General features: G+C 39.4%; 2 protein-coding genes and 1 long non-coding RNA gene across 3 annotated transcripts in view; all 3 read left to right on the top strand.

Moving 5' to 3' along the window:
- Positions 1-2689: 2689 nt before the first annotated feature.
- htatip2 (HIV-1 Tat interactive protein 2) lies at positions 2690-7260 on the top strand. The gene is made up of 7 exons (XM_084541806.1): positions 2690-3103; positions 3539-3728; positions 3809-3916; positions 5504-5641; positions 5761-5822; positions 6482-6719; positions 6935-7260. The coding sequence occupies exons 1-6, from the start codon at positions 2979-2981 to the stop codon at positions 6696-6698; spliced, it is 840 nt and encodes a 279-aa protein (XP_084397932.1). The 5' UTR covers positions 2690-2978; the 3' UTR covers positions 6699-6719; positions 6935-7260.
- A 1375-nt stretch (positions 7261-8635) lies between these two features.
- LOC311509412 lies at positions 8636-10542 on the top strand. The gene is made up of 3 exons (XR_014699833.1): positions 8636-8796; positions 8887-8948; positions 9046-10542. It is a non-coding gene; the product is annotated as an uncharacterized lncRNA (long non-coding RNA).
- A 1416-nt stretch (positions 10543-11958) lies between these two features.
- Positions 11959-16408, top strand: part of prmt3 (protein arginine methyltransferase 3) — a 54707-nt gene continuing 50257 nt past the window's right edge. The window contains exons 1-7 of the mRNA XM_084574921.1: positions 11959-12010; positions 12283-12415; positions 13078-13160; positions 13247-13296; positions 13417-13522; positions 14254-14419; positions 14902-15043. Of these exons, the coding sequence (XP_084431047.1) occupies positions 11989-12010; positions 12283-12415; positions 13078-13160; positions 13247-13296; positions 13417-13522; positions 14254-14419; positions 14902-15043 (702 nt within the window). The 5' untranslated portion in view covers positions 11959-11988. The remainder of the gene's footprint in view (positions 12011-12282; positions 12416-13077; positions 13161-13246; positions 13297-13416; positions 13523-14253; positions 14420-14901; positions 15044-16408) is intronic.

Below are 16408 nucleotides of genomic sequence, written 5' to 3'. Positions count from 1 at the left end.
ACCACGTTTCTGCCACGCACCCACTGAGGCATAAGCCTTCTTACTCCAACTTCCTGTCTGATCAATGCGAGAGACAATGACTCAACAGGTGCGACAGACAGGAGCCCAGCGGTAGCTTTCTTCCCTGCCGCTAGGCCCAATTAGCACCCGCGGCTCAGGAACAAAGAAGCGACATTTCATTTCAGCAGAGTGCCAGTTTAAGGCCTCTTCTCTCAACTGCAGCCTCTTTTCTTTCTGTCTCTTACTGCTGACATCTTTAAAGGATCATCCCTGGCTCCATCATATTCTATTAGATTGGGTCGATGCCTTGTGTTCGAAGTGGCAGGGGTGTTAAAAACATGGGGTGTTGATGAATTCATTGCATGTGACTGGACTTGCTTTCTTTGTGAAGAGGTTTTGGCTAATGAAACCCCCTGAAAGTCTGACAAAAGGCAAAGACATTTTTCAAGGTTTGGTCCGCAATCTGGGTCCAGACTGGTTTTCCTCAACGAATTACACACAACTGATGCCGTCCCAGACAACTTTTCAACTTATCTGGAAACGAACAGATCAAATTTATTCTAAATACTTTCAAAAGCTTTTCTTTATGTTATACTATAGGTATAAAACACTTCTACCTTTGTAAGAATACATAAATTATATACACAACCTCTCGTTCTCCATCACCTCTGCAAAGCTATGAACTATACCATATTTGATATTAGATACCATTCTTCATCATTATTTCATCTCGATTAAAGTTTGATTAACACTAAAACATCCATTGACATATTTCAAAAGTATATTTCCTATATAACACAAACTTTTATTTCCAGGAAACATTTTCAAGAGCTTGGGAGGGACCTCGGGTACCATGGCACGTTGATGCCGTAAGCCTACTGGTATAGGTGATCAAGAAGCTTATGTGTTGAGATTTTAGCTCTGAGTATCTTGAAAAGCACTTTTTTAATAAATGATTTATTAGAAAAACTATTTAAACAATATAATTTGTCTGTGTTAGATGTAATAATGGATTTTAGACTGTACAATAAATATGAGTCATTTTATTTTAGAAGTCATTAGACTAACCCGTGTTTGAGAAATGGTTTTCCACCTTTGTTTTGATATAATGGGCTGTGCCTTTGTGGTGTTGGATATTGCTTTATGGAGATTAAGGGCAAAACGATTATGTAGCTCTAATGTCTTTCCTTACAAAATGTGGTACTTTTAAAAGACTTAAATTATGCTAATATACAGTTTTAGGATGTGTCACATTATTGAACCCAACTTAAATAAAATGCCATTTAACTTTGGAATATAATGGGGGCAAGTATATGAAACCTCTAATTAGACTAATTTCTTACCTTCTACAATTGAATTAGAATACAGCTGAACTTACTGTGGGGTTTCACCTCTTGAATTGAGCACCACAGGTGAACATAAATCTGGTGGGTCCACTTTAGTTGTACTACTACCTCACTGCAGGGGGTCACTGTGCAGTAGTGGTCCAGCTTAGAGGGTAAGACTTACCACAGCCAACCTGTGGTTTGTCCTCAATGGCTCAACGTATTGAGCTGCATACAATAGATTGCGGATTGGAGCTTTGTTTCATTCTTGTTTGTACTTTCAAATATCGGCAATATTTTACTTCCAGCCATACTGGAGATGTGTTATTGATGAGAAAAGATGAAAACTTAACCTTTCCTGCATCTGCTGCTTCACACTGAAACTGGCAAACCAGCAGGATGCTTTCATTATTTAGGCATCACATAAAGTCAAAATAATGGGACTACGTTCAAACTAGTGTTCACTAGCTTCTGCAACCCAGCATAATAGGCGTGTTCGACTTCATGCAGATCTGTGCAGATCTGACTTGACGTGATGCATGCTGGGTTGAACAAGTTCATTTTAACCAATCATATTCGAGGTCTATGAGCATGAACAACCCAGCATGCATCACGTCAAGTCAGATCTGCACAGATCTGCATGAAGTCGAACACGCCTAATATTTTATTCAAAAATTTCTTTCATAGGCCTTTCTGAAAAAAGAGAGACAAAGGGCTTGTTGTAAAGAGAATTTGGCATGTGCTATTACACTTTCTAAAACATTTTGCTAAATCATATTGAATAAGAATGATGCCAACGTCAAAAAACTGCTTCTGGAACATAAAAAAACATTCGAAAAATAGGTCTAACCAACCAGATGGATGGAGTCTTCAGATACTTCGGGCAGGAATAAAACTCATCAGCTCAAAAGGGCCATTGTCGATTATCTGTGATTATACTTGGGGTGAGCGGACTGAATGTAAAACATAACATTGTATGAGTATGGAGTACCTTTAAAAACAAGGACCCATTACAAGCTAGATTATCTGGGCACATAAGAAGAATACTACTTCTTAGTGCTGCTGTGTGCATGCATCAATTGATCCACACATTAAAACGGTTGTGTGTTCAAAAATGAAAGTGACTTCAAGTAATTAAGAGCAAATTAGAAAAATAAATACCTATTTAGCAAATCATTTCTCCCTTACATTACAATTACATTGACAGTTATTGTTATTCGTAATAGCAATTGCGTGTATTCCAGATCTCATTACTAACACACTGTCAATACGACATCCAGGTAAACAAAATCAGTTTCAAAGTAAGCTATACGAACTTGATTGCTTGTCTGAAAGGAAAATTAACAGGCATACTGTAGTGATTCTACTGCGCATGCGTTGTCCCATACGTCGTTGTCTATGGCGGATATAATGGAATCGAGAACGAGGCTTCAAACATATTTCCCTGTCAGTCGGGTTTACCGCAATAAAAATTAAACGATATAACTAGCAATGTTACAGTGGTTTTATGAAACGACAATTAACATATTTTGGCGATGACAATCTTTTCCCTCACTGTATCGCCGAAGCAGGAAGACCGCAGTGTTTGTTAGAAAAAAAAAAAGAAGCAACCAGGAAGTGCTGTGACAATGTAATCCTTGGTTGATCCTTGATATGTCTGTTATCAAACTGGTCTCCACCACCCTGGGAAAAGCTACCGGGCTCTTAACTCTCGTAGTTGTTGTCATTGCAGCGGTTTTGAGTTTCTTCGACGATCCCGATCCGGTTAAATACACCAGGTAAACAAGACGAATTTTTCTGTTAGCGGCAATGAATACTGACAGGACAAACGCACACTGCTAGCACACATTTTGTAAATGCGAACATAACTAAGATCATGTTGTCTATAATGGTCATAGATCGATGGATAACCACTGCACATGTCCAGGTTATCTTTATGTTGTCAAGGAGCGACCGTCAAGCCAAACTCCTTTACGAAATCTGTCAATTTAAATGTTACCTCGTTTTTGGAAACCGTACTCACTCTGTACAACAAAACTGGCACTAGTTTCTGATTTTCTAGCATCTTCTCTTAAATTCGTAATGAACTGCATCCAAATAGCAGTTTTAAATAGTTGGCTTAACACTTTAATATCTGCCAAGATTGTAAACAATGTTTGCCGAGCAACCTTTTCACCTGCATGACACAGCAGTAACTTTGCTTTGCCCCACAGCATGGCTGAGGACATTAAGACTCTGGAGGAAAACTTCAGGCAGCAGAACAAAAGCTGTTTTATCCTCGGTGCTTCGGGGGAAACGGGCAAGGTGTTGCTTCAAGATCTGGTGGAGCGCAACATCTTCTCCAAGATAACTCTCATTGGAAGGAGACAACTCACGTTTGAGGACAAAGCGTATGAAAACCTGGTTAGTAGGCTAATAGTTGGTCCCTTGTGGGATCAGAGACTTCTTTGCATTTTGCTTGACTCTGCTTCCTGTGTCCCCAGGTACAAGAGGTGGTTGACTTTGAGAAGCTAGATGAATCTGCTGCTGCTTTCCAGGGCCATGATGTTGGCTACTGCTGTCTGGGAACAACCAGGGCAAAAGCAGGAGCTGTGAGTTATTTCAATTTGGGAATTTCACCTGTGAATTTTACTGTTGCCTCGTTTCTTTAGGAAACAGGTGGGTTCAGCAGTGACAAAGCAATTTTATTTATAGGATTGGCTAATATTTACACAGCTAATAAACTGGTCAAGCTGGCATATCTGCAGATCTTGGCCTATTACAAACACACTGATATCTGTCAATAAACAAGGCGTTGTTGGACATAATGCTACAGATAGGTTTGTCCACTTTGAGCACTTTACTCCGGTCCATATCTCTAATTCTCATAACTCTTTAATTTACATTTAAGAGATCTCATTCAGACCTGTGTATCTTCTGTCTACAATGAGAGCCATATAATTTTGGGTACAGTTTGTTATTCTGTTTACTGAAACGCTTTGTTATTTACAGTTATCGGAGGATAAGCTTAAAGAGCATTCTGTTTAGCTTTAGTGTGAATGTTTCAGAAAAAAATGTGTAGATATGACAGCCATTTTATACACTATTACACCCTATTTTCAGGGGCTCAAATGGATTCGGACAAATGAACCAAATCAAGAATAAAATATATATCAGGATAAAAGAGGAGGTTTCCTCCTTTGTGATGCTTTGCCAGGCCTTTATTGAAACTGTCGTTTGTTCGTTGACCTTTGTGCCGTTTAGTTTTGTCTCAAGCAAGTGAATTGCATGCTCTGCTCAGTTGACTGACTCAGCCATTGCAGAATACTCAATTTCTTAACCTCAAAATATTCTGGGTTGGGCGAGTTTCAGCTGCATAGAAAACTCCTTTAAAGGCATGTTGTAGGTTCACAGAAACAGAAAATGTACCTGCTTAATGAATGACGAAGTAATGAAGGAATATTCCACATCTGACCATGAAACAGCTTTTGAGTCCAACTAACTTTAATCCCTTGAAAAAGAGGGAGCTACATATTAAGGAGCTCTAATTCCTGAACTCCTCCAATTTGGATGTCATTAGTCTCAAATTAAGTGGAAAGTCTGCACTCACAGCCCATATTCATCATACAAATATAACTTGAATATGTTCTAATAATCAGGTAAAGTAACAAAAATATATAGATGTCCAAAATATACGAACCTGTTTTGATCTTTTCTCTGATGTATTCTAAATGAGCACTTTCAACTGCTGTATTTATTTTTATTTCCAAGCCATGAATTAAATTACTGAGCAGCAGTACTAGTGTTTTTGCCATTACACTTAAGTATGAACATTATGGAAAATGGATGTAATTTAATAATAAGGGGAAAATGTTGACATAAATTTTTATCCCACTTAGTCAGTGTGCTGCCATTGAATCACTGATATATTGCTATAAATAAATATATTGCTTTAGACACAGCACTAAAACTCATTTGAGACTCAGTCTCAGTTAAAGATTCTGTCACAATATATTTGTAAAACATATACTTTTGAATTATTATTAATTTATAAACTGATTTTTGTATAAAACAACTGTTGTATTTATCTAGGTAACATATATCCTTTTTTGTTGGCTGTAATAGACATCGTAGTCAAAATCATAGTATCATCGTCAAAATAGTTTCTGACGACATTTTCAATATTTCTTTTATTTCAGGACGGATTCGTCCGAGTTGATCATGACTATGTTCTGAAATCAGCGGAGCTCGCCAAGGCAGGTGGCTGCACACAGTTCCACCTGGAGTCCTCCAGAGGAGCTGATAAAAAAAGCAGCTTCCTCTACCTCAAAGTCAAGGTTTCTAATTATTTTCCATTGCTCCATGCCACATACTGATGTTGTCTTTGTTTCTTTTCTTTTTTTTTTTATCAACTAAATCCATATTTTTTCTCTTGGCATGAATGATTTTCTTCCAGGGACAAGTGGAAGCAGAGATTGAGGCACTGGGTTTTGACAGATATTCTATTTACAGACCTGGGTGAGTATTCTTATATACTTAGTTCAATACTGTCTTATTTGACAGACTTATGCATTCACCATAAGCGCATAAGAAAAAATAAAAAGATTTACTCAACTAAAAGTAGTAAGTAGGCAGAAAGACATCCTGTAAACCTGGCCAGTAGCAAATGTCTGGACAGATACCCTGAACATATGCATTCCCTTGCAATTGGACAAAAGGAAATGGTAAGCATGTGAACATTATTCTAAACAGATACAGAAAATAACTTGGGCTGTGGCTGAACAGAGAAGAAAATTACATAAAATCTGGGCTCATTTTAATAGAAAAAGCATAGAAATACCGTGTTTTACCAATTTTACACAAGGATTGTGAAAGGGCATCTGTTGCTGCCGAGTTACCAAACTCTTTCCAGTAAATAGGGACCTTGTTTCACAATGTGACATTTGAAGTCATGGACAGATCAGAATTATGGTGGGAAATTATAATTTTTTTTTTATCATCTTTGTAGAGACCACAGGAAGCATGTGATTGTACCACTGTCTTCAAGTCATTTGAGTATGACATACTGAGAATCAGTAACCACTAACTGCTGCTGTGTATGGTGGTTGTTGACTAGTGAATAACCTGATCCAACCCTATTCAATCTCTAAACCGTACCGTGCATCTTTCTCCAACAGGGTTTTGCTGGTGGACAGGCAGGAGAGTCGCCCTGCCGAGTGGCTCACTAGGAAGTTCTTCGGTGCCGTTTCTGCCGTGGGTTCTTCGTCCATGTCCATCCCAATCCAAGCGGTGGCTAAAGCAATGGTGTCAAACACTCTGCTTCAGCCGGAGCAGAAGACGGAGATCCTGGAGAACAAAGCCATCGCCACTCTGGGAAAAAGTACAGGGAAATAAGTGAGGAAGGAATGCACTGAGGTGAGAAAAAACTACACATTTGCACAGATAAAGTTTTATGTTCAGCAAAGGACGTTAGCAAGGCAGTGCCTCACGCAAATTGGTGGTTCACCTTTTTTAACCAAGTTAAAAAATGTATATTTTGGGGCCTGTCTTCATTTTAATATTCTAGACCTGTAAATTTGTTATATTCACTGTAAATTTCTGTGGATAAAACTATTTATTTCTCCTTTCAGGTCATTTCAGCAGATATACGGAGATGACTTCATTACTCGTCACGTCATCGTGTCAAAGAATTTTCACCGTATTTTACATTAATTTATTCCAGAATTTTGCAACTGACAGAAAACCAACAGCTAACAGATATATTTTGTCTTTACTGAGTGTCTGGGTTTCCTGTGGTTTTGCATTCCATTGTAACATTTTCATCAGGGAAGTATTGCAATGTCTTTCCATCTTCTCTTGTGCTCTGAAACACCACATCACTGCCTTAAAGTAAATGTTGTACACTTGATTAAAATACTGTCTGTTCTCTGACATTAAATTAGAATACTGAACTGTGTGTGTGTGTGTGTGTGTGTGTGTGTGTGTGTTTAAATCAGGAAAATGTGCCCATTACATATAAAGAATATCTGATGTTGTATTATACACCCAATATCTACTGCATGTACAGTATATTTATATATACAGATTTGTTCATTTTAGATTAATATAATAACATACATACCATCAATTTTAATGAACTTTAGTTTCAGAGGCATGTAAACAAAATGCAGTAACAACAAACTTTGATCCTACAATTTCAGTTACCAAATGACGAATTGTCACCAGTAAATCCTCGCTCGTGTCTGTCAGTTTTTCAGTTTGTAAGACAAAAGACATCAACTGTCTCAACTTGCACGAGACAGCAGTGTCAATTATCCAGAATATGGTACAACTCAACATATGAAGGTACACCAACCACAGCATCTCTACATGATATAATACTACTGTCACATTTTGTTATTATTTGCACTTATTTTCTGTTTTCCATTTTTATTTGCCTATGATTGCATTCTGACAGGTTTTATTGCATCGTAAAGAGCTGTGGATTGCATGATCTCTGAAATCATTGTCTTTTTCATTCTCCTTGAAAGCAACGCCCTCTTGTGACTGAGTATGGTTACACACATTGTCCTTCATGGGCAATGGACTTACTTTGCTGAAATATGTGTTTAGAAATATTTGGCAGTACACATTTTGACCCATCACAAAAAAAAAATAAAAATAAAAATTCCCTGCTTTGTTTTAAGTCTCTCTGTTTCACATGTTGGTTCACTGAAACACTCGTCATATATAACACTTGAACATAGGCAATCATCACCAACTAGCTGGGTTTTTCATGATCAGGGAGAATTAAATCAAGGCTTCATTAGGCTAGAAATCAGGACCTTGCAGTGAAGATAAAATCCTATCTCCAGCGAAAACTAGTTTTTGTTCCAAAATAAATTTTAGGCAAAAGAAAATATAAATAAAAATACAGCAGAATACATTTTTTTTTTTTTTTAAAAACTCATACATTCTCTTAATAATGTCTCTTCCATAATGGCCAGTCATTGTTAGGAGCAGAACATTTACGTTAAAAGTTTTTTACTTTTGATTTGAAATGAAACATTAACTTTCCCACATAAAATTTCTAATCAAGAAGCATATCTACTGCACAAGTGCACAATTTATCAAAAAACAATAAAACTACCCACAAAAGAACACAAAAATCTATCTCTGAGTTTGCAAGTTTTTTTTTTTTTTCCATACAGCCAGGTTAATCTGCTTCTTACTGCACCAGCACAGAAAACTATCACATTCAACATAAAGTGACGCTAAATGAGAGTGTTTCTGATTCTGTCCAGGAAACCCTAAGCATTTTCTTCCTTTAGTAGATCTGGGTGTGGTCATCATGACCCTGCAGCAATTAGGGGAAAATGAAGACCAGCTGCACTGATCAGCCTCTCACTGCTTAAGAGTTTAGAAATAGGGGACTGGGTCACTAAAGTTGAAGCCCATTTTACCATAGTGATGCTGATAAAGGCCGAACAATGAGCTCTACAGACTGCTTGAGGTAAGTTGTATGTTTCAAATTCACTTTTGAATGAATGTTTAAATGATTAAAACACATAATATATCACTTCCCCTTTACCTCTCTATGCAGGCTGTTCGTGCTTTGTCTTTGGCTGCTGGTTGGTGATGTAAATTGTGAGAATACCCAGAGAGGTATTAAAATGTAACAGCCATGAGCTTGTGATGTACTCTTAATATAACAGGAAATGAGTTTAGTTGGCAACTGTCGATCTGTTCTGTTTGTGTACAGGCTATGTTCTACGTGTCCAGTCAGGACAGGCCCCAGCGGGAGTCCACATTGACAAGAAAGACTACAAACAATGGCGTTCACCTATTTTCAAAAGCTCCACAGCTGGTTTTGAGAAATCAAGCGTGGACAGAAGGCAAAGCGGACACATTTACCCCACTCAAGATGATCGCACGACCAACTCCAAATCCTCCAAACTTCCAAGTCATTATCTTTACCCGGTAATTCCTCAAACGCAAAATAGCAATGTTCCAAACAGTCAAGCCATCGCCTTTAAATCCGGTTTAAATTCAGATACACAAGTGCGAAGAACTGTGGCGTACATGTCCGAAAACAAAGACACTTATCCTGATGGCAAGAAGATTCGTCAAGGAAGCTCTGATGCTGCGTTCCCTGCTGGTCCAAATCGGTTTCAACCCTGGAACTATCGTGCCAGAACGTCAGATTTTTCACCTTTTCAAGAAGACAAAGCACCAGTCGGTTTTAGACCCAACAACAGAAAGGCTATCTATTCATATAGTGGTAGAGTACGTCCAAATATTCAACCCATCAGGTCTCACCTCTCCAGATCCAACACACATTCCCTACATCCAAAGGTGTCCTCTCTACCAGCCAGGCCTGTGGTGAGTACATATCACTCGGCTGACGTCTTCCCCAACAAACCTTTAAAGCCCTTTGATAAGACGATAGGCTCCAACATGATGGGCAGCGATTCAGCAAGAAAAGCGGACCCACAAATATCTTTTCTAGCATGGAGTCCCAGGGTGTATACAAGTAACATGATGCCTGAAGCGAGGGGATATGCCCATGTCCATCACTTAAGGCCTGGATTTAACAAGGCACAGTCCCATGTCAGTTCTAGCCCTGATCCAACAAAACTGGGGTTTGCATCAAACGAAAAGCAGCTAAATGTTAATTACAATTCCAAAGAAAGCCAGTACGGCAGCTGGCGTCCAACACCAGACAGAGCACCAATTTCTGTACAAGGCAAATTCAAACCGTTCGAAAGACTTTCTATTAATGATGACCTTCATTCTAACGCTACCTCATCAGACAACGGGACTGCTCCTAACCAAACATTTGCAATAACAACCCTTCCCCCAAGTTTAAACTCAACAAGTGTAAATTCAACAGCTGGTCCCTCAGTCACTGGAGAGTTGAGCACAGAGTCTGCTTCGCCCATGGAGATGGAAGGCCAAGATGCAGAGCTCCTACCTCAAGCACCAAACCCAGAGGGGCAGTCTGAAAGTTCAGTAGAAACTGGTCTGTCACTGGATGAAAACAAATCGGCAGATAAAGAAAGATAAGGTGATGGGTTTGTCTCAAAGTCCTCCAATGCTGCAGCTGTAAAAATAACTTTGCATTTAAAGTAACGCGCAACAGTCAATCTAACTGCATCTGTTACAAGAATGTAAACACCAAAGTTGTCAAAAAAAAATGCTTGCAGCTCTACAACTTATCCAGAGAGGCTGTGAATAAATGGTGTTTAAAAACATAGTACTTTTTGTGTCTGTTTTTAATTTCATGGCTTTGCTTAGTCATCAATTCTGGGCTATGGCCAAGTTGGATTTAATTCAACAGTCGGTAATTTATTATCGCTAACCCATTATAAATCATTGAAGGGCAAAAGGACCATATTAAATGCATATTAACTTGCGTCAATTAATCCTTTTCATCGGTTGGGGGCAGCACAACAGCGTGTAAACATTAGCTTAATTTGGCTAATGTGTTAGCAAACGGTTATGCATTTAGCATTTAAGCTAATACGCTCAGAGCTTGTTGGCATTCATTTAGAACCGCGTTTCTGGTCTCATGACGGGTACGCTCATTCATTCCGTCTCCCTCTGGTTCGGTCTCTTTGAACTCTCGAGGGACATTTGTAGCTCAGGTGCTACAGTATGTCGACAAGCTAACGCTAGCTTGCGATTTGACCGTTACCGTAAAATATCAGTGGTGCACCATGTGTTGTCCTTTAAAAAAAACAACAAAAAAAAACACAAATGCTGCACATGGTTTGATCGCGTTAATGTTGACGTGTTCACAATGTCCAGGTCCTTATAAATGAACTCAGACAAACTCTGTTTAAAACCATTTTCTTTAAATTTTTAATGGTATCATGATTGCATATCGTTTTATTAGTCGCGCTAACTAATCGTTTCTGGTGTTTTATTTGCAGATCTGCACAGCCGAAACAAGCGTAAAGTAAATACACATCGTTTGACAACACTTACCTACACTTTGAATACGGTTTCAAATATCCCAGAGATACATTAACGTTGGTACTATTAATGTTTTGTTACACAACCAAGGTAATTGTGTTTGTCTCCAAATAAAGATGGCAGCCGGAAGTGATGGGAATCTTCTTGATTTTTATTTTTTAACTCTTGGCAGTGTTGCCTTAAAGTTTAACTTAATGATGCAAAGCATTTTAAAACGTCTCACTGTTAAATTGTGTTTTCAGTTTGATCTAGCAGCAGCTATTGAATTATTAATCCCTATTTCTTCTTTAATGCCACAAAAACTGTCTTCTCAGCCTAGCAGGTTTAAGGCAGACAGTACCTACTAGGACTGAGTATATTCTCTATCAACATACTCAAACTCTTCATTTGACCTGTACAACTTTTATAATAAACGACAAAAGAATCGATTATGTTTAACCTTTAGGCTATGTTATGGTGTAGCTGGGGATCTTGCACATTATTTCAACATCATCGCATCAAGTTGTGCATCATAATTTACCCAAATTCAGACGGACATATTCTTTGTGTTAATAATTGTAATTATTACAATTATTATTACAAAGTTGCAGGAGCACAGATGTGTCATAAATTCAACTTTGGCGACATCTGGTGCTTTTAATTTGGAAGTACATCCCTAGATTAGATCCGGCCCCTTATTTACGTCACCCAACGTCACCAGGAAGTCCTCTGAAACCAAGGCGGCATCATGGCAGAATACACAGACCCACGTGAGTATTGTAAATATCAAAACGAAACTTCTAAAACTGTTGCAGGTTAAATGTGAACGTTTATTCTGTGTTGTTGTTATTAACTGTAATACATTTGGTAAATAAATGTTGACATTATTTGTGTCATATAATGAGTTGGTAGCCCTCTGTCCATCTCGAACAGTTGCAGCGTTTATGCTAGGGATGTGGTTAGCTTACTTTAACCCAGCCGGAGTAGCTGTGTAGCTTCTTTGCTGCCAATGCAGCTTTACTGAGAGGTTTTATTTTGGCAGGCGGAGTTGCTGAGGACATGCCTGAGCTTTCTGACGGTGATGATGATGACATTGATGACGATGAAGACCAGTGGCAGTGCATGGATGAGGAGGAGGAGGACAGTCAGCCGGTTACCTGTCTGTTCTGTGACAGGTGAGGTGATCGTGCACTGCTGTGATGTTGTTTTCTTAAAGTAAATCGTTGAATACTTTTATGATTCATTGTAGCTGTAAATGCTAAAAGGATTGTGACATTTGTTCCTGTTATGACATAAAAAGCTCAGAAGTTGGTGGCACTGCCAAAATGTTTTCATACAGGTGGGCAGTCTGAGACTTTTAGCTGCATATTTACAAAATTAAAATTGCCAAAATGTACAAACATGACTTGTTGTCATGAAAATGTTCAGGACATCTGCACTAATTTCTTTCTGTGGTTCTGATTGTTGTATAAAGCAATTACATGTAGGACGTGTCATTAATAGTCTCACAGTGGTTGGTTATTGGACAGAAAATCCCCACTGTCCTTACTAGTTGCTTTACATCAATTTTTGGTACAGTGTAGATTAACACAAGTCAGATCTCATCTTTGATGGCAAAAAAAAATGGCATAACTGTAAAAACCTAAACCGTTAAAAGCACAGCAAGATAGATTTCTCTATGTTACCAATTGGTTGTACGTAGGACTGTATTATCCTGTAGGGTATTTTATGTCAAAAAAAATTAATGGATCTGCTTTTGAAAGATTAATATATAAAGGTTTTGGGATTTGCAGTTAAACAGGTGTATGCCTACCTGTGTGCTTTGTTTTTTTTTTAGGTTGCTAAATTCTGTGCCTGCCACCTTGCAGCACTGCACAGCTGAGCACCAGGTCAACCTTGTAGACGTAATAAGAAAACACAGTAAGTAGATTTTGAGTTTGGCTGCATCACTGAAAACACGATTATTCTGTTAGATTCAGTCGGCTCATCCTTCTTTCCCTTATCAGATCTAGATGACTATGGCTACATAAAAATGATCAACTTCGTACGGTCAAAAGTAAGTGATGTTTGTCTTTTTAAGTGAGATTTAACTGAATAAAACAAACATAAGATATGCTCAAACTGTTTTTTTTTGAAGTTCTGTTAAAGTCATAGACTTATTTTTTTGCGTGCATAGAAATGTAATGCATCCTGTCTAACGGGGCTGCCAGATGGTCCCTTACCGTGGGAGAGTGAAGACTTCCTGCGGCCAGTCCTACAGGATGACCCACTGCTACAAGCAGGTACAGCAACTCTGTTAAGGTTTATAACACACATGTTTTCCGAGTGGAGTAACAGTTTGAGTAACAACAATAACATATACTGTAGACACGTTATGGGAAAAATGCACTCTAATGATAATATTTGTCAGAGGACACGTTATCCGGCGGTGCCCACTGTATTGATGTTCGCTCGAGTGGAGAATCCGCCTATGTGACGATTCACACGGCTGTAAACACCAACAGTAAAGCCACTGAAATCTCCACTGAGATGACCCAATCTGACCTAAGTTGACTCTTTATTTGAAAGGAAATAGCCAGAGATTTAATTAACAAATATTTGTTCAGTCTCCTGGTTCTCTCCCGGATATTTCATAAATGATCTCGCAAGAAAATCACGCTGACGTGTTTAGTTATTTTCTGCTCTAAAAAGGAATAAAGCAAACGCACTGAACGAAGGCAGCATCCGTGACTTACATGTTCAATATTGTAAGTTATAGACTTGATTAATGTTGTTTTAGTTGTGTGCATTTGGTTGAAACCCACTGGAGACCTTCTGTGTAGTATTGTAATAATAATCGAATAAAACGTCTGGAATGATGATCTAGGCAAATCCATTTTACATGATCACTGTATTTCATGCCACATCTTTTCACCGTGTTGTCCTTACAAGGACATCTTTCCAAGCAGCAGTCATTTAAAATGCAAATACATATTTTATTATAATTCTTCGTCTTTTTGTGTGTTTCTGTCAGACCCTGAGGAGCTCTGTGCCAGTGAGGGGCCGTGCTCGTCACCATGCCCCTCGTCCAGGCCTGAGCCCCATGATGCACTGCTGCACAGGGCACAAGCAGCTGAGGAGAGAGCTCGCAGTTCAGAGGAGGCGCTGGCCAGAGCCATGGATGACCTACACAAACTCAAGTCAGTGACTTATCTGCATTGTCTTACTAAGTTTGTTCTACATCAGTCCTGGGTTGGTTTTTACATTCTGTACAGTCTAGTGTGGTGTGTTGCTTCTGCAATACATCGTTTTGGCCAGCAGGAGGACACAGTGAGCTCAGTATTGCAGAAACAAAAACTGGAGTACCTTGTGGATGAAGTTTGGAGGAAGGGGAAAGATGTATAAAAAAAAAAAAAAAAGGAAGGGAAAATTCCACTGCAGCATAGAGGTTAAACTGAGGAAGGGTGGGTGGGGGGGGGTAGGGAGGCAATAAGGGAAAATTACAGAAAGAGTGAGGTTGGGGGGTGTGGAATAGAGTTAGAAAGATGAATGTCTCCCATCTCCTCCATTTACTGCTTCGTCCTGCATGAAGGCTGTGTGTGCTTTCTGCTTTCTGGTCACTGCTTCCGTCCCATGCCCTTATATGAGAAGTTAAACGCTGCTCTGTCTGGCGTTCTTTCAGGCTACTTGCTCAGGGTTTGGTGCTCAACGCAGGCACCAGCAGATCCGGTAACCTGGGCGCCGTGGCCGAGCTCCGCGAGGACGAGGACGAGGCCTACTTCAGCTCCTACGGCCATTACAGCATCCACGAGGAGATGCTGAAGGTCTGAGTTACACAGACACATCCACACTTACCAGACTCTGCAAGTCTCATTGTAATCTCGTGGGTCATTTCCCCGCACGGCACAGAAGTATCGGCAAAGTGAATCGTGGCTGAAAGATTTTGACGTAGCATGAAAAAAAAAAAAAACGGATTATCTTTACGCACAAGTTGATAGCAAGGACAAGACATTTTCTCAAAAGTGACAAATCAGCAATAAGCGCTGAGCTCTCATGTGAAACACTGCCACTGCATGGTGGATGCTCGAAATGTGGAAATTCATTTTTACACTCCTTAAGGGCTGAAACCTGGAAGTGTCAGCACGCTGAGACTGGTTGTGTGTGTGTGTGTGTGTTGGTGTAGGGGGTTTAGCTCTCTCTCCCCCCTTCTTGTTCTACATGCTGCAGTGCTTAGACATATTCCCGTTGGCGGTCCTGATTGGTGCTAAGCACTGTTAAGTTTTGCGTCGTGTGTGTGCGTCAGGCTGTAAACTCTATCGGAGCCCGAGGAGGGGCTGGAGGACACGTGATCGGGGGGGGCTTTGCGGTAGAATGTGGTCAACTCTTTCACGGGCCGCCGTCTCTTAAAGACATTTAAAAGAGGGTGACATGTTTTCTGAGTCTCATCAGTTTGGCTACTTCCATTTGACAGTGAATCAGACTTTATTTTATCACTGGCAGTATTTGTGTGGTCAGTCAGTGTGACAGTTTTTTTTAAAGTGCACCTGCATTATCTGCTTCATAGAGCTAATCCCCTGAGGAATTTAATCAGCCCGGAATTCAGTGGAGAGTTTCAGAGTCCCATTAGGGTGAATAATTATTGTTTGAAGTATTTTTAAGGATAATTTGGGTTTGAAAAAGCTAGGTGAAGTTGTGTCAGAATAAACAAAATAAACAAACTATATATTCTAAGGTGCATAAGGGAGGAAAAGGAACATTAGGCGGGCAAGACTCCAGGAACACTTGTAGTATAGGACACAACTTTATTGTTACATACACTGCAAGTGTTGCTGGAGTCTCGACCTTATCGTAAACATATGCAACATGGCAAGGGCTGGTTATCGCTACTGATTTGCTTAATCCACGCGAAGTTTCCAATTTGATTAGATTCGTTTAGAGTTAACTCAGTCGGAAACACATTTACTTACATTCTTTTGTGTAAGTATCTCCCAAAAAAATAAAGTACCGATTCTTCCTTATTCCCACTATATCTTGCACTGAGGCATTTTACTCAAATTCTTTTAAGATTCTGCCTCTTTTCCTCCCGAGAGCGGGCGCTGGGATTTGTGAACGGATTTGATTGGCAGGTTAATTAGCGAGTCCTGACCTGACCTCCGCTAGGAAAATACAAGAGTCTCTTCCAGTTGTAT

This window comes from Chelon labrosus, assembly GCF_963514085.1.
Source record: "Chelon labrosus genome assembly, chromosome: 3".
Classification (NCBI taxonomy): Eukaryota; Metazoa; Chordata; class Actinopteri; order Mugiliformes; family Mugilidae; genus Chelon; species Chelon labrosus.
Note: the sequence above shows the minus strand (reverse complement) of the source record. Positions and strands in the feature narration are given on the sequence as shown.

Bases quoted from the DNA above. Each gene is read 5' to 3' on its own strand.
- htatip2 (XM_084541806.1), top strand. From the start codon at position 2,979: ATGTCTGTTATCAAACTGGTCTCCACCACCCTGGGAAAAGCTACCGGG. The intron at 3,729-3,808 runs GTTAGTAGGCTA...CTGTGTCCCCAG, and splicing joins ACAAAGCGTATGAAAACCTG to GTACAAGAGGTGGTTGACTT. The intron at 3,917-5,503 runs GTGAGTTATTTC...CTTTTATTTCAG, and splicing joins CCAGGGCAAAAGCAGGAGCT to GACGGATTCGTCCGAGTTGA.